The sequence below is a fragment of the Sitophilus oryzae genome, unplaced genomic scaffold, assembly GCF_002938485.1.
Source record: "Sitophilus oryzae breed Bouriz unplaced genomic scaffold, Soryzae_2.0 scaffold_1614_pilon_pilon, whole genome shotgun sequence".
Lineage (NCBI taxonomy): Eukaryota > Metazoa > Arthropoda > Insecta > Coleoptera > Curculionidae > Sitophilus > Sitophilus oryzae.
In genome coordinates, this window is record NW_022146297.1 from 961,161 (window position 1) to 984,758 (window position 23,598).

At 33.3% G+C, this 23,598-nt stretch overlaps 1 protein-coding gene across 1 annotated transcript; it reads right to left on the minus strand.

The window, feature by feature from the left end:
- Positions 1 to 1,863: 1,863 nt before the first annotated feature.
- LOC115880059 (nuclear receptor subfamily 2 group E member 1) lies at positions 1,864 to 21,037 on the minus strand. The gene is made up of 4 exons (XM_030897181.1): positions 20,879 to 21,037; positions 12,675 to 12,902; positions 8,074 to 8,321; positions 1,864 to 4,729 (listed from the first exon to the last, which is right to left on the minus strand). The coding sequence occupies exons 1-4, from the start codon at positions 20,892 to 20,894 to the stop codon at positions 4,049 to 4,051; spliced, it is 1,173 nt and encodes a 390-aa protein (XP_030753041.1). The 5' UTR covers positions 20,895 to 21,037; the 3' UTR covers positions 1,864 to 4,048.
- Between the last annotated feature and the right edge of the window lie 2,561 nt (positions 21,038 to 23,598).

A 23,598-nucleotide genomic window follows, 5' to 3' on the forward strand; every position in this document is an offset into this window, starting at 1 on the left:
TATATTATTTAATTTTTGAAAGAATATTAAAATATGCTGTACTCAGGTTTTCTACGTCTGTTCTTTTATTAACGCAATTTTTGTTTTTTTGGATTTCTATCATCTCTGCAAATAATCTTTTCTTATAATTAGATTGTGTTTGTAAAATAGTGGTATTGTCAAAATTTAAAACAAAGGACTTCTGTTGATTTCTTTCGATCCTAATCCAATTTATAAAAAAAGAACACATTATATATTATTGGATCGACAACAATAAAAAATTATAAATTATTATGTTTTCAAGTACAAAATCTGTTTTATTGTCATAAATGCAGATAAGTAAAATTTTTCCAAAATATTACAATGTCTCTCTGTCCTCAAGTCCTCATATAGCCGTTCCACTGATTGAGCAGCGCGGCGCGGCGGGCCGCGGCCACTAGGAAATCGATCATTTAGTCGGTAGGTGATGCGGTTTCTGAAACACATCGCAGTATAAAATAAAAAATACCGTCGCGCGTCGCTATGACCGGTTATGAGCGCGGCTGTAAAATAGTGATTCAAAAATTTGTAATCATCCATTTTTTTCATTTTTGCATTCAAAACTACTGAAGGACCTCCAAAGCATATTTTGAATATTAATACCGAGATTAATACTAAATTAAAATCGTGCATTCGTCATTTTAGTGAAAATGTCTATATATCGAACACTGGTTATGTGGTTGTAATGTACTCAATAGACTTTTTAGTTGGCCTTGTCTACTATTTTCCAAGGAGAAAAATGTATAGAATACTACCGGCCACGATGATTTATGATGAACTTTGAATTGAATTGTTCATTACTAGAGAGTAGGTATGCGTTCTTCTTTTTCATTTTTAAGAAAATGTAATAAAATTTTTCGTAAATATGTATATTAGAAGAATTGATCTTAATTTTAAAATTTTAAATCTAGATACGTTCATAGCTTTATTTTTTTCCTAAATAAATTTAGTTCCTTTTTTAAATTGGTTTGATCTTTTTTTAACCTGTTACATTTTTTTATATTTTATTTTTGTAATATCAGAATCAAAGACTTTAATAAAAAAAAATTGTGTTGGTAAAATGTTAATTGCCAGTTACTTATTGCATCCTCTTGTATTATCCCCTACGCCGCTGCTAGTATTAAATAATATATCATCAAATTATATCATTTGATTTTAGCCTGGCTTTCTTTACCTATGTTTCCTATACCAACTTAACTTTATTCAAACAATTTGAAGGGTCCAGGGGAAAAACAAGATAAGCGCCATTTTACTAATTTTACAGGAGAGTACTGGACGGCTGGCGGTTATCAGGTTCTTTAGGATTTAACAAATTATTGCCCTGCATATACATTTTGCAGGGATTCAGTTAGACCTACTATAATATTATAAAATTCTAAAATTAAGAATTTGGCGCTTATCAAGTTTTTCACCTGTGATATATACAATAAAACACTAAATCACCACAATACACCAAAACACTTTTACTTTTACACTGGACGCGCGTTTCGATAACCATGTTAGCATCATCAGCAGATGAATATAAACTCAGTTTATAATCTAACTCAGTTATAAACTCAGTTTATAATCATCTGCTGATGATGCTAATATGGTTAGCAAAACGCGCGTCCAGTGTAACAGTAAAAGTGTTTTGGTGTATTGTGGTGTTTTAGTGTTTTATTTTGCTGTGTAACACCAAAGGTTCCAACTCTCAACTGTAACCTGTGATGGTACTATATTTAACTGGAGAAATAATAAAATTCGAAGGCAGAAATTGAATAAAAAACAGATTCAATATTTAAAAAAATATTTTATTAAATTTCAGTTTATAATAAAAAATCTTATATAAAATATACATTTTTCTATTGTACAGTTTGTTAATTTTGTCTAGTTTCATAACTAAGTAGGACTATTAATTTCGTATGATTAATCTCGTATGATCTCGAAATAATTATATTTACAATATTATCTTGGCACAAATATAACACACAATATGAAAACAAATATCACAAATATGAAAAGGAATGTAGAAATCACATAAAAAGACAAATTAATTTAAAAATCTACGTAATTATGAAACTAGATGACACATATTGATTCTTTTTTATCAATCTATGTCGTACAGATTTTTTCTTTATAAAAATATATACAAAAAATATACTAATTAATTTTTCGATCACAGCTTCAATACAGGCAAAATCATTGATTGCGTGTAGATTTATATTCTACTATTTTATACCAATCATTGACTGAACCTGCATATATATACCTACTTTTAAGTACGTAAGTCAAAATATTAAGTCAATTTGTTGTGTTAATCACTTAAAAACTTTTTTGTAGGTATGTAAATTTTAATTTTTAACTAAATTTACTCACCCATTTAAAAAAAAATGGCAAAAATTATGCGAAAAATACATCATTTTTAAAGTTTACAAAAGTTTTTGAATTTACATTTGCTTATATTTTCAAAACAATGGTTTTTTAATATTGGTACTGATTAATGATCATATTATAAAGATATAAACATGTAAAATTTGTTTCATTTATATTAAAAATGACTACAAAATATGGTACATCTTGAGTATAATAAGGTTAATCATACTGTATTAAATATTACTTTTTTATATGGCACTCTGTAAGTAGTCTTTAAAATATTTTTAATCTCGGTATAAAGAATATCACACAAAAATTCGCCTTCTGCGTGTTTTTTTGTTCTTTGATTATCACAATTTTCTTAAGTTTACATAAAAATACACTCGGCAAGTTAATATCATATTTAAAGGTGTTAGATGCAAAAGGGCATAGGTACACCTTTTAAAAAAATGGTAGTACATTAGTACTTATTCAAAAACTTGGAAATGCCTAAATATTTCTCGATCGCCATTACCGTCTGAAAAAAAAGTTTTATAACCAAGTTCTACTGTAACTTCCCACAAAAGTTATTTACCATTGTTCAAAACTACTTGGCTATAAAATAAATATTAATCAGACTGTCTAGCAGCATTCGCATTTATTAAGAAACTTTTTGTTGACTTTTGTACATGTCTACCACAACTTTATTCATTAAAGTGTTACCCACGGTGGACTTAAAAAACAGTTTCCCAATAAGGCTCACTGGTACTGAAAACTAAAGTACGCGTCAAGTGACCGTAGGCAACACCCCGGTCTAAGCAAGTCCCTTATCACCACATAGTTGTATGACGCAAAACAAAAGTCTCTAAAATGCCTCGATTCTGTCAAGTTCGCGCAGTCAGTGGGATGACACTTCTTATGGGAGAAGCGATTTTCTAGGAATCTTCCTTACCGATAAATTATTGACAAGAGTGACAGATAAAACCTTGACGATCTTTCAGAAATTGAGTTCATCTATTTTTCGTTCTTAAGCGTGCGTTGAAAGGAGACAAACAATTTTTGATGACCCATAATTTGTCATTCGAACACCACTTTTCTCCTTGTCGGGTCGTTGACTTGCCGCCATTTTGTTTATTTTCTTCCCGCCATACGTGACAATATAGTCCGTAGTTCCTACAAGCGATAGTGGGGGCGCTAGTAGCAGTAGGCTTGTCAACAATGTCAAATTTACGCGTCAATTACAGTTTCCAATATTTAACAGGGCGCTTGCACTTCTTCCGTATATGTGTTTTGTGCGCGCAGTCTTGAGGTATCGGAAGATTCAACGATCGAGCTCGTGCTAAACAGGTACATGCATCTTAGAGAGGACATTTCGTATTGCTCGAAATAAAAGGTCTTGATTTTGCCCAATAAAATATTTGAAGCTAAAAGACTTCTGCGTTGTAAGTATGTCAAATTCTCTTTATCACACCAATTTTATTGGTCTTTATGCATGCTTTAACAACTTTGGTCTCATATATCTCTGACTCTAAAACTCCTCATCAACATTATCAAAATTGATACTGACATTTACCGTCTGAAAAAAAGTTTTATAACCAAGTTCTACTCTAATTTCCTATAGAAATTATTTACCATTGTCCAAAAACTACTTAGCCATAAAATAATTTTTCATCAGACTGTATAGCAGCATTCGCATTTGTTAAGAGACTTTTCGTTGACTTTTGTACATGTCTACAACAACTTTATTCATTGAAGTATTACCCACGGTGGACTTAAAAAACAGTTCCTCTATAAGGCTCACCGGTACTGAACTAAAGTACGCGTCCAGTGACCGTAGACAACACCCCGGTCTGAGGAAGTCCCTTTTCATCACATAGTTGTACGACACAAAACACTCGTAAAAGTCTTTAAAAAATGCTTTGATCCTGTCACTTTCGCGCAGTCTTGAGGACACGGAAGATTCAGCGATCGAACTCCTGCTAAACAGGTACATGCATCTTAAAGAGGAAAGTTCGTATTGATCAAAAGAAAAAGTCTTGATTTTCCTCAGTGCCTCCTGAAGCTGAGCAGCTTTCTCCCGAAGCTCGCTGTCGTTTTTGAAGGAAGGATTACAATCGAGTAGAGGTTCCAAGTTGTGTGGCAAGAACTGTGACCCGAACAGGATAAAAAGGTCCTTCCAGCGTTCTTCCAGAAGGACCAGTTGGTCTTCGTAGGGCAGCGTCTGCATTAGGACATTACTGCTGGCCCACTGTACCACAACAAACATGAGTCGAGCGGCAGCTTCGCATAGTTCTTCAGGAGTTGACGCTTGAGGCGGTGAGACTGGGGGGCTGACCATGGCAGGTAGAGCGATATGGAAAGGTGGTGGTAATGGTGAGATCTGTAACAAAAATATGGTATTTTAGAAAAATTAAAAAGAAACTGTTGTAAAGAAATCGACTTGACTCCCCTCCCACACTGGAAATTTGTTTCGATCCCCTCCTCTACGTGAGATCTTTAAAAATTTGTATTTTGAATGCATTGGATATCTATTTAAAAAAAAACAATTTGCTCTTCAAATAAAAAATACTGTAAGAAAATCTACAAAATAATAAACTTGTCAGCAGTGATTTACTAACTTTTATTATTTTATAACTTTCAAACACCAAGGGTGACTGTTGGTTTGGTACCAACAAATCCATGACATTTCCAGTCAAATCATCTGCTCCTTCACCTTCTCTCTGATATAGCTAAGGTCCGACCGAACCTGGATTTTTAGTCTCGACCAAGACCGAAACCGAGATAAAATGAGATTCTCGACCGAGAACGAGACCGAGACCGAGACACGATACAATATATATTTAATAGATAATAATGTAATAAAAACGTTATTTTCATGCAGAAACGGTTTTATTGGGATTTAATGCTATAAAATTACTAATACTATTAAAATTACTTTATTTAGTCTATGTTATAGGCTAAAAACGAATTTTGCAGCATTGCATCCTTTCAAATTATGCAGTGTTTCATCATTATTCTTTTTAAATAGTTGTTTACTAGAGACGCTTGTTAGTGGTGGAGACTAGAAATTTATAAGCTGCTGGTTTCGGAACTCTGTATGGAGGTGAATAATTAAACACAAAAAATTTACTTATTAGTAGGATATACGAGTAATTCATATAAAAGCACAATTCTGTTAAATTTATAAAACTTACATTAATTTGTAATTTTAATTTCGTTCATTGTTTAGTTTCAGCATCGGAATACGAAGGCGATTCTTCAGCTGTCCGGGAAATCCCTTTCGTGATTTGGTTAAATCATAGGATGTCCCATAAATAAGTGCAAGTATTTTAACTGGTAGTATAGTTCAGCCCAGGCCAAACCAAACACGCCTATGAGGTTTTTTTCGCGAAAAAAAAAATTGAAGATTCGAAATTTTTTGAAAATTTTTTTGGAATTTTTTTTAATTTTTAGTTGAAAAACATAATTTCTTGATAATATGGCAACATAGGTATTAGATTAAATTTACAAGAAAGAAAATCCAGAAAAGATCCAGTGGTTCTCAAAATTTTAGCAAAAAATCATTTTTTTTGGAAATTTTCAAAGTAAAATAACTCCGTTGTTTTGGACTTGATTGAAAAACGATAAAGAAAAAATATGTTTCTTTTATCGAGATCTACCAGCCCTTAAAATAATTGCACTTATTTCTGGGACACCCTGTATATCAGATATGACCTATTCTTTTTTTCGGACGTGTATTTCATTCATCTACGCATCGATAGGTGGAGCGATACGCTCAAAAATAAGCTAATTTAACGATCGTGGGCAGTCTCGGCCGTGTCCGATAGTCTCGGCCTTTTTATCCCGAGAACTAGACCGAGATCTCGGCCTGATTTTTTTACAGAGAATGACTGCAACCGAGACCGAGATCTCGGTCGGACCTTATGGTGCGTTTAGACTTGAGCACGCACGAGCTGAGCGTGCGCGCTCCGTTCAAATTAAAAAACTTATTTTTCGACGAATGAAGAATGAAGTGATCCATTTGTGCGCGCACAGCAGAGTTGTGTTGGCAAAATAATGGACGACCAAGAAATACTCGAGGCTGCAGTCATTGTTATGCACAGCTTAATTATTAAAAGGAAAAAATCGAAAAACATCGTCGCTGGTGGCAAACCCAAATTTTCAGAAATCGATATAATTTACTGCAACAACTTAGTGTCTAGTGTCTGATATATATATGATCAGTTCAAAAACTTTACAAGAATGACCAGACCCGACTTTGAATATTGTGATGTATGAGTTATAATAATAATATATATATATATATATATATATATATATATATATATATATATATATATATATATATATATATATATATATATATATATATATATATATATATATATATATATATATATATATATATATATATATATATATATATATATATATATATATATATATATATATATATATATATATATATATATATATATATATATATATATATATATATATATATATATATAGTAAATAATTCATACATATGATGTATGAAATTACAATTTCGTTGATGAAATTGTATGAATTTCATTAATATCGACATATTCATTATTAATTTTATTTACAAGATCTTGTCATGCGTTTTTTTATTTCTTAATAATACAAAGAATGTTTAACATCCCATAATATAGGCAACCTTTCATATTCTTCAATTAATAATAACGAAGATTCATTGATCCACTCCATAATTTTAATAAAGAAAACGAAAAAAAAATCACACACGCACGTACGAACGCAGACAAAACAAATTGCCGGTGCAAACTGAGCGTTCGCGCACACCTAAAATCCCTTTGAGCACGGACCAAAAACCGACATCAGACGGCTCACGTTCGCGGCTGCTCGTGCATTCGCGGAGGATCAGTGCGTGCAGGGGCGCAACTAAACATATACTTTTAGGGGGATTAACTCTCTTGGGGGGGGGGGGCTTAGGACACTATAAGATAATATTGATGTGAGGTTAAGACCAATTCTATAAGATACACACGGGTTATCTGGGGGGCAAAGCCCCCCTGGCCCCCCCCCCCCCTCTAGTTGCGCCTCTGAGTGCATGTGTGCTCAAGTCTAAACGCACCATAGATATAGCCACCCTGTTGCTACTGGCGCATAGAAGTTCAGTAGCTCGCCTTGTGAAATTTACTATTTAATTTATTACCTACATAAATTTTCGACCAATAGGGAATAGGGGGCCAAATTTATGATATCAGGCGTCTAAATACAAAACCCCACAAGTCCATTGAAATAAATTTTACAGAATTCACAAAAAATTATTTAAAATATTATGAATATTATAAAGAATGATAAATCTAAAGCACTGAATTTATCTGGTTTGTTATTTCTTGAATATATCGTGCGTATAATAACGTCATTCATTTCTCTTGAGAAATATTAATTATTGATCCTCTTATAAAATCCACTTAAAAGGAATTTCCAAGTTTATTCCATTAGAAAAACAAACTTCTTAATAATAAAAGTCAAAGACTAAAGTTTATAATAAACTAAGTTTGCGAATTAAAGTTGATATATTTATATACAGTTTGCTCGAAATATCAAGAAAATAAAAAGGAATAAAAATAAAAAATATAACATTTTAACCTTGACCAAACATTTTTCCGTTGCCAATTTTTGGGACACCCTGTACATGAACACCTTACAACCAATAAAACATTTTTCTCTACTCACCATTGGCAGGTTGTTGAATAAAAATGTTCTTGGTGGCATACTGTTGACTCTGGAGGAGTAGGAAGAATCTAGTGATGCTGGAGATGGCGTCAGATTTTGGGGGACAGTTAAGTTCAGGCCAACGGGAGGTGTTGTAGGAAACATCGGTGTCGGTATGGGTAACGTGTTCAATGTTGGTATCGGTCGCAGTTGATTTTCCATGTATCGTCGAATGGTTGAATTTCGGGGGCCGCGTTCATGTTGTACAGCTGTAAAGAAAAAGAGATAAAAATTAGTCAAGAGTTAGTTTATGCATTCTAATAAATAATAGATACGATGGCAATCTATTCAAAAGTTCATTTAAGGTTGCAGTAGCTCATCTAGAGATTGAGTCTGTGAGAGTGTGTTTAATTAAAGTACTTGGTTTAAATTAAATTTGCGCTGAAAGTTACTATGACTGTAGAATAAAATAAATTTGGATTAGTCTGAGTTTTGTATTTGGTTTGGTATCATTATTTTCTTTTATGACAATTTTAGTTTAATCTAAAAAAAAATTAGTTTAACATTTTATCTTATTTATTACCCCCCTTTCGTTTCGTTTTTTTTTTCTACAGATGTTGCAACATAATTTTATAAAATATGATAGGCGTTCATTTTGAAGCAAACTATTAGCATGTAATTCTTTGAGTTTGGGATTTCTTTTTTTATTTAAAAGAGAACCATTTTGATGGCAAATAAAATTTGGAGCTGTTTGTGCATACTGTTAACCATTTAAGAAAACTGTTTGTTAAAAAGAATTAAATAAATTTATTGATTAACGGCCGAGTTTGTATATGGTGGTATACTCAGACAAATAATTTGCATAAACAAACCTTGCTATCAACAGCGGCTGGTAGAATTTTGATGTATTATATCTTTTGGTTCTGGATGGGAACCACACCAAATTTTAAAGAGGTAACTTAAGGCCTACCAGACACTTTTTGGTATTATTAAAAATAATTTTAAAATTTGCTTTTTTTTTCATTTTTGCGTGTCTCCCAAAGTAACTTTTTCAAAATCAAAAATTATCAGATTTCCTCTCACCATCAGTATCTAAACAAGAACTGGTGAATGAATGCGGATTGGGCAGCGATTTCTTCATAACCGACATCAACCCCAAACAATTGGTGCTAAGTTTGGCCGAAGCGGAGGTCGCCGAAGAGGGAATCTACGACGAAATGTCCCTGGAGTACTATGGTCTGAAGGAGTAGTATAAATAGTACGCGAGGAATTACGAACGATTTATAACTTTATTATACGATATTTTAAGTGAATATAAACGTTTTAAGAAATCTTAATATACTTTAAGTGCAAATATTACTTTATTTGTCCAGTCTATAATTAATTTACAGTATGGTCTCATGAGAATTTCAGTGTTCTCTGTGCTTCTAACTAAAATTATTTAATTTTCCTTTAAATTATTTTCTTTTAAAATATAACAAAACATTTTAATTTTCTTTCTTTTTTTCAAAGTAGCTACCATTAATAATCAGAGGAAGGTCGTGTCTTAAAACGTAAGATAGAGTATATAACGGGAAAGCCTTATTGTACATATTTGAAATTTATATACAGTTGGATTTAATATTCTTCTATTTCTTCCATAAATGAAATAGTAAGTTTGTTTGTAATACTTGTTGCTTTATAAGGTGCATTCAAGCTGAGAGCGTCGAGCGCCGCGTCGAGCGCCGCGTCGCGTTTGCGTCGCGTCTGCGTGTCGAAATGGAATCAATTCACTTAACTTAAATTAAACAGTTCAGGCAGACAGCGTCGCGTTTGACGTTGCGCTAGCGTCCGCTGAGAGTCGGGGTTCAAGTTTAATGGGGCGGACGCGACGCAAACGCGACGCTCGACGCTCTCAGCCTGAATGCACCTTTATTTATAAGATAGGGCCAAGTTCGAAAATATTTTCTTTTTCTCAATAATTAAGCGAAATGTTGTTTTTTTTACAGGACAGAAAAAATGTAGTACCTAAATAATAGAAATAGTCGTCGTTGATGTTGGAAAAAATTCTGCTAGAATTTATACAGGGTGAGTCTTAAATAAGTGCAAATATTTTTAGGAGGAGTATATTTCAACCCCAGAAACACAATTATGAGGTTTTTTTTCGCGAAAAACAATTTTTTGAAAAAATTTTTGGATTTTTTTTTAGTTTTAAGTTAAAAAATATGATTTGTTGATATTTGGCAACATAGATAATACATAATACATTAAATTTACAAGAAAGAAAATCCAGAAAAGATCCAGTGGTTCTCAAAAATTTTAGTAAAAAAATATTTTTTTTTGGAAATTTTCAAAGTAAATTATATCGGTTATTTTAGATTTATTTAAAAAACGGTAAAGAGAAAATATATTTCTTTTATCGAGATCTACCAGCCCTGAAAATATTTGCACTTATTTAAGACTCACCCTGTATAGTGATGAATGTAGTTTTCACCCTTCCTGTACACTTTTTTTCTTTGTGTAAGCCAAATGTTGCAAAACCTGGCAACACATAGATACTCCAAATCTCATTCAAATCGGAATGTCGATGTCGGTTCTTAAAATATCTTCTTATAAGAAATATGTTAATTTTTAAAAATTTGGTTGTCCCCCTAAGGAAATACTTTTTTATAGAAATAAATCGTGTTCATTAACTTATGCTGATTCCCAAAATACAAGGTAGTTCCATGTCCACGAAATTTGTACCTTGTATATCTTAATTTCATAAAAGATATGAAATAATGGCTTCTAAGTTATATAAGTTATCATTATTTTTTCCTGTAGAGCACCCAGACCTAACCCCATCAAATGCACTTCAACAAAGAAAATAAAAACAAATTATTTCTTAAGGGTCTATACCATAAATGCCCTCGGGTTTCGCTAAAGAAAACACTGCCGGACAAACCCCTAATGCCTTAAAATAACCGAAACCTTCGGTTCAACACCTGGTGCAATCCAATTTAAAAAGTTGCCGTACTTCAAGTATAAATACTCTTGAGGTTAAGACGCAGGAACTGTAGTGGTTTCTTACCGAGCTCCTTGAAACAGTTTCAAAGTTTACGTATGACTCTCTAGTTAATTTCAAGTGAGCTTCAATGGCTCTTAAAAGAAATCAGTTAAAATGTCATGTGGGGAATTCTGACATTGAATTTGTAATAGTAGCAAAATTCGTTACTTATGTGAAGTGGTAATTAGAAATTACAGTTTGATTGTATATTCAATCATATTAGGTGTAATTTACCAGTAAATATAAATAAGATAAGAAAAGTAAAGTGACTTTAATTATTTGAAAAATTGAAAAAGTTTACACATGTAAAAAATCAAGGGCTGTTTTCCAGAAACAGTTTTCTCGGTGCTAGACAGCAATTGTTTCTATTTTAGACTTCATTTTTATTTGTTATCAAGTTATTTTTTAGAAACTTAACTGATTTTTTTTGAGCGAGTGTCTAAATCCACTCCTCTTGTTACGAAAAACAAGAAGGCCTGAAAGTTTATGGCTAACGAAACTAACTTATGATCAAACGAAAGCGATAGACGACATTCTTTATAGGTATAAAGAGTGTCTAACTGAGTTTACATAAGTATGTACAGGGTAGCGCCTCTCATACGCCGGCGCCGCGGAGGCTCCAAGGAGAACGACAGTTTATTTTGACATGAAATTTTGTGAGCATATGTAGGTTAATTCAAAGCACTTTTTAAAAATATAGAGAGTTCTACAGGGTGTCTCCAAAAAAAAAGTTACATATCAAAGTTGTGTTTTTTGTAATGGAACACCCAATATATTAATTGAAAAATAAAGGTGAGTTTTATAAGAGAAGTATATGACTAATGTGTAAGGTTTTTGACAGATTTAACATTTTCTAAAAATAAAGAACAATTATTTTTAAATTACAATAAAAGCTACCTAAATTGGAAAAGTTATACAAGGTGAGAAAAAATTAATATTGAACATTGGTCACCTTTAAAAGCATGTTACTCTTTTATTTTAAATGGAACATCCAGAATATTATTCCGATATTCAATGGAGAATTCATGTCTCTTCAAAATACTATTAAGGTTGCCTACCCCTCAAACAAAGATTTTCTTATATTTTCATTTACATGATTTGATCTGAGTAGATCTTTATTATTTGATAAAATCTAGGTGGCTGGTGATAGGTGATATGTCTGACGTTACTTCAACATAGCTATCTAGCTATGTTGACCACCATAATTAGTCCAACTTTAACAACTAGTTATCATTTTGTGTCAGTTAAAACAAAAAAATTTCTCAGAAATTTGCCGAAGCATCTTCAGCAGATGATTAAAACTCTATCTAAACTTTAGATTTAACCATCTGTTGATGATGCTAACATGGTTAGCGAAACGTGTATAAAAATAAAGCATTTTGGTCTTGCATTGGTCTTGATCTTAGCTTACAGATCTAACCAATAACGGGTCCAAGACCAGTCTCGCTCATTACTATGCACGGGTATTTTGTTTTGTACTCGGGCTCAGCTCTGGTTGATAGATAGAAATTGCTTTCTAGATAGATACAGTCTTTCCTTAGTCTGGTTATTCAACGAATATCAATCAAATTATGCAAAGAAATAGTGTTTTACTGACCTTCTCTATTCATACCCACTTCTTCACATCGTTTGAGCCGGCACGATCTGCACTGGTTTCTATGCATCTTGTCGATGACGCACGCGCCTTTGGCCTTGCAGACATATTGTCTGTTCCTGCGAATGGACCTTTTGAAGAAACCTGCACATCCATCGCAGGCAAATATGTTGTAGTGCTTTCCGGAAGAGAAGTCACCGCACACTTTGCATGGTATATCCAATATTCGGCCTGGAAAGAAGAAAAGTGTTAATAAATCCAGTAATAAGAGATGAGTCAATATTTCAAAAATAATCCGGAATTCAACTTTGTGCCACTTTATAACTGAATTAAAAAAACCTGTTAGTAGAAAAATTGTAATGTATTTTTTATACGACTAAACTCTTTGCAAGGAAAATAAATGGAATACAACTTTAAGATAAGTTTTTTTTTGTTGTAAATAAACATAATAATAAAGAATAAACATCTGCTGGCGATTTATTTCCTTGTTAATTTTATGTTCAGTAATAAAATCACGATTATCCGGTAATTTTCATTCGATCCAAAAAAATTAAAAAATGCCTTATGTTGGATTAACAGATGTACAGAAAGGAAAATTATTGCTTTCATTCAACAAGAAGTGCCCCAAAGATACGTAGCAGAGATAGTAAGCGTTACCCAGGGTGTTGTACCAAAAACATATATGCAAGGTACTTGGAACTAGGAAAGAAGAGGTCCAGACAAAGTCGTCAAAGAGTCACAACTGAACAACAAAATCGTTTTGTGTGCCAAATTGCATAAAGACATCCCAAGTTTCTAATCCAGAGCTACAAAGACTACTTCTGGTTGCTACAGGTGTGAACGTTTCAGTTGAAACCATCAGAAAAAGGCTTCGTGCTCGGGGATTGTACAGTAGGAAAGAGTTATGAGTTCCACAGTTATCTCGGCAAAACAAAATTGACCGGCTAAATTGGTGCCTGCAACATCAAAACTGGACAATCGAGATTCCAGGCTTCCATATCTGTACCAAGATATAAAGGAGGAACTGTAATGTTTTGGGGGGGTAATATGCTGGGAGCAAAAACTCCATTGTTACCACTTCAACAGCTTTAACGGTATGTTGATTTAGATTAATTAATCATTAGGCTTTGAAGAGCTGCAATTAGGATAATTTTAAATGTATGCACGATAATGCCTCTCCCCAAACCAGCAGAAGGGCTAGAGAATGTCTTGAGACGGAAGGTGTCATGCATGTTCACCAGATCTAAACCCTATCGAACACTTGTGGGACCAGCTCAAAAGAAAAGTTAGAGCTCGTCGAAACAATCCAGGAAATCTCGCACAGCTTATTGATGCAGCATTAGCAGAATGGGAAAACATACCCGAAGACAATGTTGATAATTTAATAAGAAGCATGCCAGCGCAGATAGAAGCTTGCATAAGAACTAGAGCTAGCATGGATTATTAAAATTACCAATTTTTTTTTGTATTTGCTTTTTGACCTTTAAGAATTTAAAACTCATTTCGTTTCACAAACCAAAAAATACCATTGTGTTTATTTTAGGAAATGATTATTTTATTTTTGCTGAATGAAGAAATAATCCATATATTATTTCTCATTAAAAGCCTTTGGTACGGACTGAGTTTTATTCATAAACACAAAATGTTCATACGTCTCAAAAATTATGCAAAATAATAGATGATTCCATATAAGTTTAGTTGTGTTTAAGTATTAGATATATGTGTGTTGATGTACAGGTTGTCCCAAAAAAATAAACTTTCAATATTTCGAATAGAAAATGTTCAAAATATTTCTACACTAGATATAGAGGGAATCCTTGAATTTTACTATTTATGAAATAGTATAAATAATGTCTAAAATTAGTAAATGCTAACAATTTCAGACCATCAGTTTACTTACTATTGAAAATTGTTACAAATATTCCTGAAATTGTGTATAGGGCATAATTAAATAGACTTGAATATTCACATTAAAGAGATATCAAGTGTAATCTCAAAATATAATTTTCGGTATATAAGCGTCAAGCCGGGCCAATATATTTAGTTGATTACGATAAATTGTAAAGTAGTGAAAATCGATTGATAGTGATACTGCCTATACCTAGTATTTCTTCCACTTAAAACCCTGTCTACACTTAACGTTTTACCTGTCAGTTTTGCCTCAGGTAAGACAAAATAAACATTAGCGTATACACTGGAGGTTTTAACTGTGGTTTTATCAATTTTAACATTTGTGTTTAGTGAAGTTGAAAAAAAAAACATGGAATTTTACTACGAAATTGTATTTAAGGTTTAAAGTTAATTGGCAAACAAGCAAAGTTGATTGTTAAAATCGTATCATTTGGTAATAATCGTTAAATATCTTTAAACAATTAATATTTAACTTAAAAAATAAATTATTGGAACTCGTATATTAAATATACTGCAATATATCTTTTTTATTTTGTGGTTGTAAAACTGAATGATCTTGTTAATTCTTTAGAGGGTCCTATCTTAAGTAAAACAGACCGTTTTTTCGTCTACATAGAAGGTTTACTTGACACCTTTGACAGAACACGTTAGACTGACAGGTATAAAACATTAGGTGTAGACTAGACTTTACTGTGTATTTTAAGTGTGTGCAATTCAATAAAATAATTTAAATATTGTTTCGATGTGTTTGATTATAAAGATCTACAGAATTCGTATCCAAAGTTTAAAAGAAAAAAATTGTTCAACCGATATATCATAAATATATCCAACACACAACGATTATAATACATATCAAACACATATACACATGTTAAACAAAATTATAAATTATAAGTACAATAAATTATTAATTACAAATAGTATTATTATCAGGAATAGTAACATCTATTTTTGGTATGTTGGGAGAATGGCAATAAATTTTATAACATTTCTGCACAGTTTATTTACAATACAGTACGTATAGATATTAGAATTTAGAATTAAAATAAAAAATATTCTTATTGATTTTCAAAGCAGTACGTATGGATTCTCTGAAGTACAGGATATCATTAAATAATTAAAATTTAATATTTTTTAATAAAAATAAGATGGTAAGTACGGGTAAGAACAGAACTGGTTTTAATTTAAAAAGATTGAATGAGAAGAATATTTTTTTTGCTATAGATACATATCTAGTTTTTTGTAGTTTTATATCAAGGTTTTTAGAAATTCTCAGCATATTTTGTATACAATGTTCTATTAAAACCTTTATGAAATATTTTAATTTTTTTTTCAAAAATTACCATTTGAATCTACTACTCATACATTTTTCAAAATTGATGCATATTTTTATAAATTTATGTCTAAAAGACAAGAAGTGGTTTTAAATTTAAATTTTTATAATAATTTTACGTGACATACTCATAAAAATGTAAATTAAAATCATATTCGTCTAACATTGCAGAAAAAAGTTTTAGTAATATTTCAACGAAAATTAACATAATTTCAAAAAGACAATCGAAAACAATAATACAGAATACCATAGATAAAATATGTGTTTAGAATATCATGTAGAATTTAAATAGGTATAAAAATATAAAATTTCAGGGTGTCCCAGAAATAAGTGCAAATATTTTAAGGGGTGGTAGATCTCGATAAAAGAAACATATTTTCTCTTTATTGTTTTTCAAATAAGTCCAAAATAACGGAGTTATTTTACTTTGAAAATTTCCAAAGAAAATAATTTTTTGCTAAAATTTTGAGAACCACTGGATCTTTTCTGGATTTTCTTTCTTGTAAATTTAATCTAATACCTATGTTTTCATATTATCAAGAAATTATGTTTTTTAACTAAAAACTAAAAAAATTTCGAATTTTCAATTTTTTTTTCGCGAAAAAAACTTCATAAGCGTATTTCTGGGGTTGAACTATACTACCAGTTAAAATATTTGCACTTATTTCTGGGACACCCTATATATATGAATGGTTATATTAGACCTTAAAACGATAGAGTGGATACGACGAAAGACCCAGGTAATAAATGTTATCCACAGAATCAAATTTCTCAAGTGGCAAAGGTTAGGACACCTGGCAAGAAAGACGGACAAGAGATGGACCAGAAAATTACAGCATGGTACCCACGCGGAATTAAGAGACTTAGAAGAAAACCATACCTGAGACGGGACCATGATATTATAGCAGAGATAACTTGGGCCCACAGAGCCAACAATAGAGAACAATGAAAGTGCGCGGAAGTAAGCAAGATTTAATAAAGAAAGTACACCTCCAAATATTTCTAATTTATGAAATTTTCATTTCTATCTAAATTATATCCTAAATAATAACGAACGAGTAGCGTAAAAAACAATGCAGTTTTTAAATATGGCAAAGCAGAACAATTAAAATAGATTAAATAATAAAAAATACCTACATATCGGAAATAATGCTACACCATGGACAATACATGTATCTACCACTACAGTTTAAAGGCTACTACCTTAGTTATATTATTATATTACCATAATAAATCTCAAAACGAGTATAACTTGATTTCATCGATAAAACTGATTGTGGCTGATGATAAATAAACTTTCAAATTGAAGTACACTTCCTAATAAAATCAACAACTTAACTTACTCCTAACTAAATGCCTAATTCTTTTACAATATTTCATAGTTATTTCGTCTATGACTATAACATATTATTAACAAAACTTCATCGAAACCCCCTTTATAAATATATGGAAAAATTACCCCAAATAAAAATTGATCTTTTTAGAATCAGCTAATCAGTATTTTTTTATTATATCAGACGAAATTAGTCGGATTAAGGTACGGTTTGAAAAAGCTAAAGTTCTTAATCCAGTCGACTAAAAATAGATATTTTAGTGTACGATAGTAAAATTTCAAAACTGTCGATTATAATTTAATTATTCGAAATCGATATCGTGATTTTTCTCAAGTATTTATTTTTTGTGTTTGATGTTTTATCGACCTGGCTCTTACACCAACTTTAAGATAACAGACGTATTTTTATCAGGTTAATGAGACACGTCAAGTAAAATATCAATAGACGAACATTCTGGGATTATTCTATAGAGTGAGACAATTTTAACGTCTATTTCCATAATAATTGTAAAGATAATACTAGTAAAGAAGCGATATATTAGTCCAAAGACTAGTATATCGCTTCAATTTAGTAGCAAAATATTATAACATGATAATCTCTGCATCAAAACAAAGACCCTGACAACATTAAAAATACCTATCAGATGCAAGATTGTCGTGGATAACACAATAATACAGCAAGAATTTAAATATCTCAGTAGATATAGAGTTATCTGGTTATGGCGATATCGAAACAGAGGTAAGGCAAAAAACAACAAAAGCAATGAAAGTGGCTGGATGACTGAACGATCCATATGGAAAAAAAACATATGAATATACAAGGCTGTCGTCAGACCCATAATGACCTACACAGCAGAAACAAGACCGGATACAGCTAAAATATAAAGATTCTTGGAAACAGGCGAGATGAAAATCCTCCGCAAAATCACAGGTAGAACGCTGCTAGATAGAGAACGAAGCGACAACATAGGGCAAACATGCAAGATGGATAGTATTAACAAATGGGTATTGAGCAGAAGACGCGAATGGAATGAACATAAAAGCCGAATGGACGAGAGAAGAATAGTAAACACAGCTGGAAATCGCCACTGGGAAGAAGAAGCACGGGAAGGCCAAGAAAAAGATGGTGTGATAACCTCACTATCTATTGAAACTCTAGGCATGATGCGAAGATGTAAACAGGCAATCTGCCTAATATAGATTAGGAAGATGAAGAAGAAGACTTCGATAATGCCCGGAAATCTAATAAAAACGGTGTCACAGTAGGCGTTGGACGAGGCGAGGCCATGTGCATGTTCTGTCAATCTGAAGAAGAAACGACAGAACACGTTTTATGCCGGTGCGACAGCCTGGAAAATGTGCAGTTCTTGTGAACGGTCATTGACAAAGAGAAGAATTGACAAGAAACAGAAATCTACAAAATAAAAAAGGTTTTTTGTACCAACTCAACCTCCTGAAACATTTTTGAACACTATACCTTTGAAACACAACATTTTTTGTCGGTTAGGCAATCTTGATATACTAGAAAAAAATTCACAGAAAAGTCATGTGGATTCACCACAGTGGTGATTACAAAAACAACTATTTTATTCTGTAGATTATTCCAGTGGTGAAAATTCCAGACTTTGTCAAGAAATAAATTCGCGACAAAGGTATAGACGGTTGATGGAAACGGCACCTAAGCTCAAGAATTGGCAAGGGTCGGGGCTGGTTGCAGTGGAAAACATCCCAAAAGGGGCGACCATTACGGTCTTTCTGCCGAGGAGCAAGGGGAGAGACACTACCATCCTGTTGAGCCTTATCCAGACTGAGAACTTCAATATAAGAACATCGAGTTGGCAAGTCATCAACTCGAGGGAGGAGGGTCATGGTCAGGTCCTCACAATAAGAATTGACCTCAAATCCAAGGAGGCGATAGAGAAAGATATCCTCTATTATAGATTCGGGAAAACACCTGTATCAGGTATAAGTAGAGACCAAATTAAAGAGGTGGAGAAAATGGAGACGGATCCTCCAGCCTCCACATCACGGGTACCTCAGCCGGAGACAAGCTCCTCGACTGTGAACGGAGGGCCAAACCCCAACCGTGGGAGGGTGTATACACTCGGAGGAAGAATATCTGTTGTAAAAGGAGGATGGGATTATACCCTGTTCTCCCTACAACTGGAAAATCCTCATGTACGATTGGTTATAGACTGTATGATGAGTTATAACTCAAAGAATGAGGACACTGTAGATCTTTAAGGTCACAGTAATCGAACACATCTTATGACAGCCAAGCCTAGATCATAATGCTCCCGCACACTATAGGTTTGCCCTTTTCCAAGATGAAAGACAGTTGAGTATCTCACAGTATAAAAACCTATAGCAAAATAGAAATAACACGGTTAAAAGTCTTAACACTAAATATGCTGCATAAAAAAACCCGCAAACATTTTGTCTATTTCATTACGATGTTAAAGACCCAATAGCCCACTGGCATAGTTTCTGGCGTCTGAAATGAAAACATCCATATATAGAAAACAAAAACGAACAGAGTTCGTTCTTCTGCCTTTTTCGATTTCCTGTCCTGAAGGCAAAAAAACTTCCTCATCGAGCATAAGACTGGCAGAATGGAAAGGATGTGGATACTAGTGCAACTGTCACGTTTTTGCCTTTAAACCATTACAGGTTTAGACGACACCATATAACACCTTGAGTCTTGCCTACTGTTGCTATTATTTGGAAGAGACCATGTCCCTAACACTATTCCCATCTTCATTTCTAAATTAAGTTGACTGTTAACTTAGACAATGGGCGTTTTTTGTAAAATAATGTAGAAAAGATTCAATGGGCCTATGGTTTTAATCCTTTGATCCCGGATTGCGCTCGTTGAAAACGATGTGATATGATTGAAGTGATGTGATACTGTGCCTGTTTCAACGTTATTTTTATTTGATCACATATTATGAATTGATTGGATATTTGAAAGTATTACTGTTCATCTTGGCGTTGAATATACTGAAGAAGAATTCTAGTACTAAACTGGTCTAAATTACAGCTTATTCAGTAACCATAACTACGTTTTACTGCTTACGAGTTTTTGAAAATTCATTTTAAATTTTAGTGTTATCCTTACTTCTCTTGAAGTCAGCCATCTTTAAGTGGCTACTTAGCCACTTAAAGTGCTCCTTAGCCATTTAAAGATGGCTGACTTCAAGAGGAGTAACATTTTGCCACTTGTCAAAATGTGACTCATGTGATAAATCAATGTATTAATATGAACATAGAGACAAGATATAGAGACAAAAATTTTATTTTCTAAAGAAAAATTGACAGACCGAAAAAATATATTTGAAATGAAACATGTAGCCTTAATGTTCTATAAGAGGAGGATGTTCTTCAGAACTCAAAAAAATATATTTCTCAAGTTCTGAATAAAAAACTTAAAGTTAATAATATTGAGCAGCGAGTTCCATGCTGTGCGCAGAACTGTGACACAGAATCAACTAACGAATTGAGCAAAATATTTGTAATTCTATTTATTTATAGCAATATGTATTTCATGAAAGATGAGGGTACAAAAACTAACTATTACAAAAATATATTATATAGAGTAACTAAAAAAACTAATAATAATATTTAACTTACACACTGTCAAAGTCATTTTCTCCAGAAAAAAAAAATCAAAAATTAAAAGCACCGAAACTTTTCCGATGTGTCTGGGAAACTTCACGGAAACCGACTAATCTTCAAAAGTACGCCGTAATTAGCCCAAACTACCGATTCAATTTCAGAGGAATACCTTTTGATTAAGTTTTTTATTGCGATTCGGATAGACCAGATAAGGGTTCCGATATTATCCAATCGGATTGTCAGTCGTAAGACAAAGCGCCTTCAAAATTCAAGGCCGAGATTGTCAACACACATACAGACACTTGAAAAAACGATCGCTGATTGGTCCAATACACTGAGAAAAGTTTCAAAAATCTTCAAGGTTTTGTGTATTACACTGAGAAACCAGTCAGAAAAAGTAAATTGCTTTTTGTTCGGTTAATATGCGTTATATAGCGTTAAAACATATTGATTCTAATATATCAGGCTTTGATTGTTCGAAAAAAAAATGTTTTATTACTAGAAAATAGATTTTAGGGGTCAGAAAAATAGAAAATCTAAAAATGGAAAAATCTATTTCTGTTGGTAAAACCCCACTTATTTTAGAACTACGGATGTAAACTATTCAGGGGTTCTTTACTGTTACACAAATTTGTGTAACTATGAAAATATACTTAATTTTTTTTGAGGGATATTCCTTTTGTCAGACATAGAATAATTAAATTAAACAAGAAACTTTCAAAGAATAAAGATAACCGGGTTTCTCATATATATTCAAAATTTTAAATATTTTTCTAAATACTAGGTTCTTTTATGTAGAATTGGGACACACTAATACAATATAATAAAAGCGCATTTTTAACCATGAGCGCAGTTTTTAAAAGCCAAGGCTTAACTCTAGAAATATAGAAAAACTTCTAAAGTGCTATGTCTACTTGGTTCTCCTCTATGGCGTAGAGACCTGGACCCTAAAGGAGAACAGCATATCAAAACTCCAAGCCTTTGAACTCTGGCTGTCCAGGAGAATCCAGAGAATACCGTTGACGGACAAAGTCACATACCTCGATGATCTGAGACGAATGAGAGAACCCCAGAGCTCGTCAATATCGTCACATTTGACTAATGTGACGATAAGCAGTAAGCAAGGAAGAAACCAAGGAAGGTATGAGCTGCTCCAGTGCTACCAACAAAAGCATTACAACCAGAATGATCACGTCCGTAGCGCACACACTACAGGCACTCTAAGAAGAATACAAAAAATGATCTGCTGTATTCTCCGTGTGACTATGTATGCCCCTTATGTGCCTAATGTAATTTTTGTTTGAATTATATATTTTCTTGGATGCTTGCCTTTTATTTGAAGGACTATCCCTACTTTATTGGCTTAAATACTGACAAATTTCGTAACTAAACCAGAACCATTTTATTCTGACAGACCGGGTACTTTAGAGATAATCTACATTCCTATGAAAGTCACGATCATTGAATAAAAGGCTAACGAAAGTAATGAAATAAATCAACATACACAAAATAAGCGTAATCCCAAAATTATTTTGTTATGGTTAACTTAAACTCCGGTTTACTAAAGGTTTTTTTTTTCAAAGTCCTCGTATTCTGGGTGCCCGCTCACTAAGGGATAGAAGGCAATAAAAAAGCAAACGATCTAGATAGAAAAGGAGCGAACACTCCACTAACTGGACCAGAACCGGCGGACCAGAACCTGGAAGACTCCATCCGTAACCTGGAATGGGACATCCAACGGTCTTAAAACCTCGAAAAAGTTTCTCGGAACTGCAATAGACTGAGAAAAATCAAAGAGTTTCTAACGGGACACTCTCCTCAACGAACACCTCAGTAGATTGAAGCTGAGAAACAACTGCAAATGCTGATTCCGTAGGGAAAATAGGAAACACCAGAACACCTCATCACTGAGTACGCCGAGACGACAACCGTTCATGCCATAAACTGGATGGAAAGCTAGCCTCCGGGGTCTAGTCTCTCCAAAAAACCTTGCCCAAAAGTTTTAAAGCATAGGTATTACAGTGCCGGACACTGGCGCAACAGATACTCTATGGCTTCTTCTGTCTCTCCGTATTTTCTGCAGTAGTCGTCGTTGGAAATCTCCCATCTCACGAGGTTTTCCCCCCTTGGGGCAGTTTCCAGTGTTAACACCTACAATTATGAGTACTAGGTTCTTTTTGTGCTCCTAATAGTTGTTTTGTCTTTTTTCTATCTACCACTGGCCACAGTCTTTGAGCTGTAGCGCAGTCTTCACGGTGTTGCCACGCCTCTTGCTGCTTGGCCTTGATGGTAGTTTCTATATAGCTTCCTTAAGTGTGTTGATCGTCACAAGTGGTGGGTTATCGGCCACGGCCTCTCCCCTGGCCCCTCCTTTGGCTTGCCTGTCCGCTTCTTGGTTGCCCACAACATTGTTGTGGCCAGTTTTGGATCTCACTGACCGCATGGTGATGCTTCTAAAGACGCCCCATCTGTGAGAGTATATCACGATATCGCCTATTGGTCTGTCAGCGATTTTTTCTCGTATACAACTAGCCGCTTCCTTCATAGCGTAAACCTCTGCTTGTAGAACATTACAGCCATCCGATAGTCTTAAAGATTGTCGGATGTTTAGTTCCTCTGAGAAGATGCGGAAGCATCTGTGTAGACTGCTATTTATTGAGTGTTCATTACTCGGTTGCTTTCCCGTTCTTCTCTTGTCCGGATGCGAATCCGTATCTTTTCTCCAAAATCATGTT

Coding starts and splice junctions, on each gene's coding strand:
- LOC115880059 (XM_030897181.1), bottom strand. Junction 8,322..12,674: donor AGTGGGTATGAATAGAGAAG/GTCAGTAAAACA, acceptor TTTTCTTTACAG/CTGTACAACATGAACGCGGC. Junction 4,730..8,073: donor TATTCAACAACCTGCCAATG/GTGAGTAGAGAA, acceptor TTTTTGTTACAG/ATCTCACCATTACCACCACC.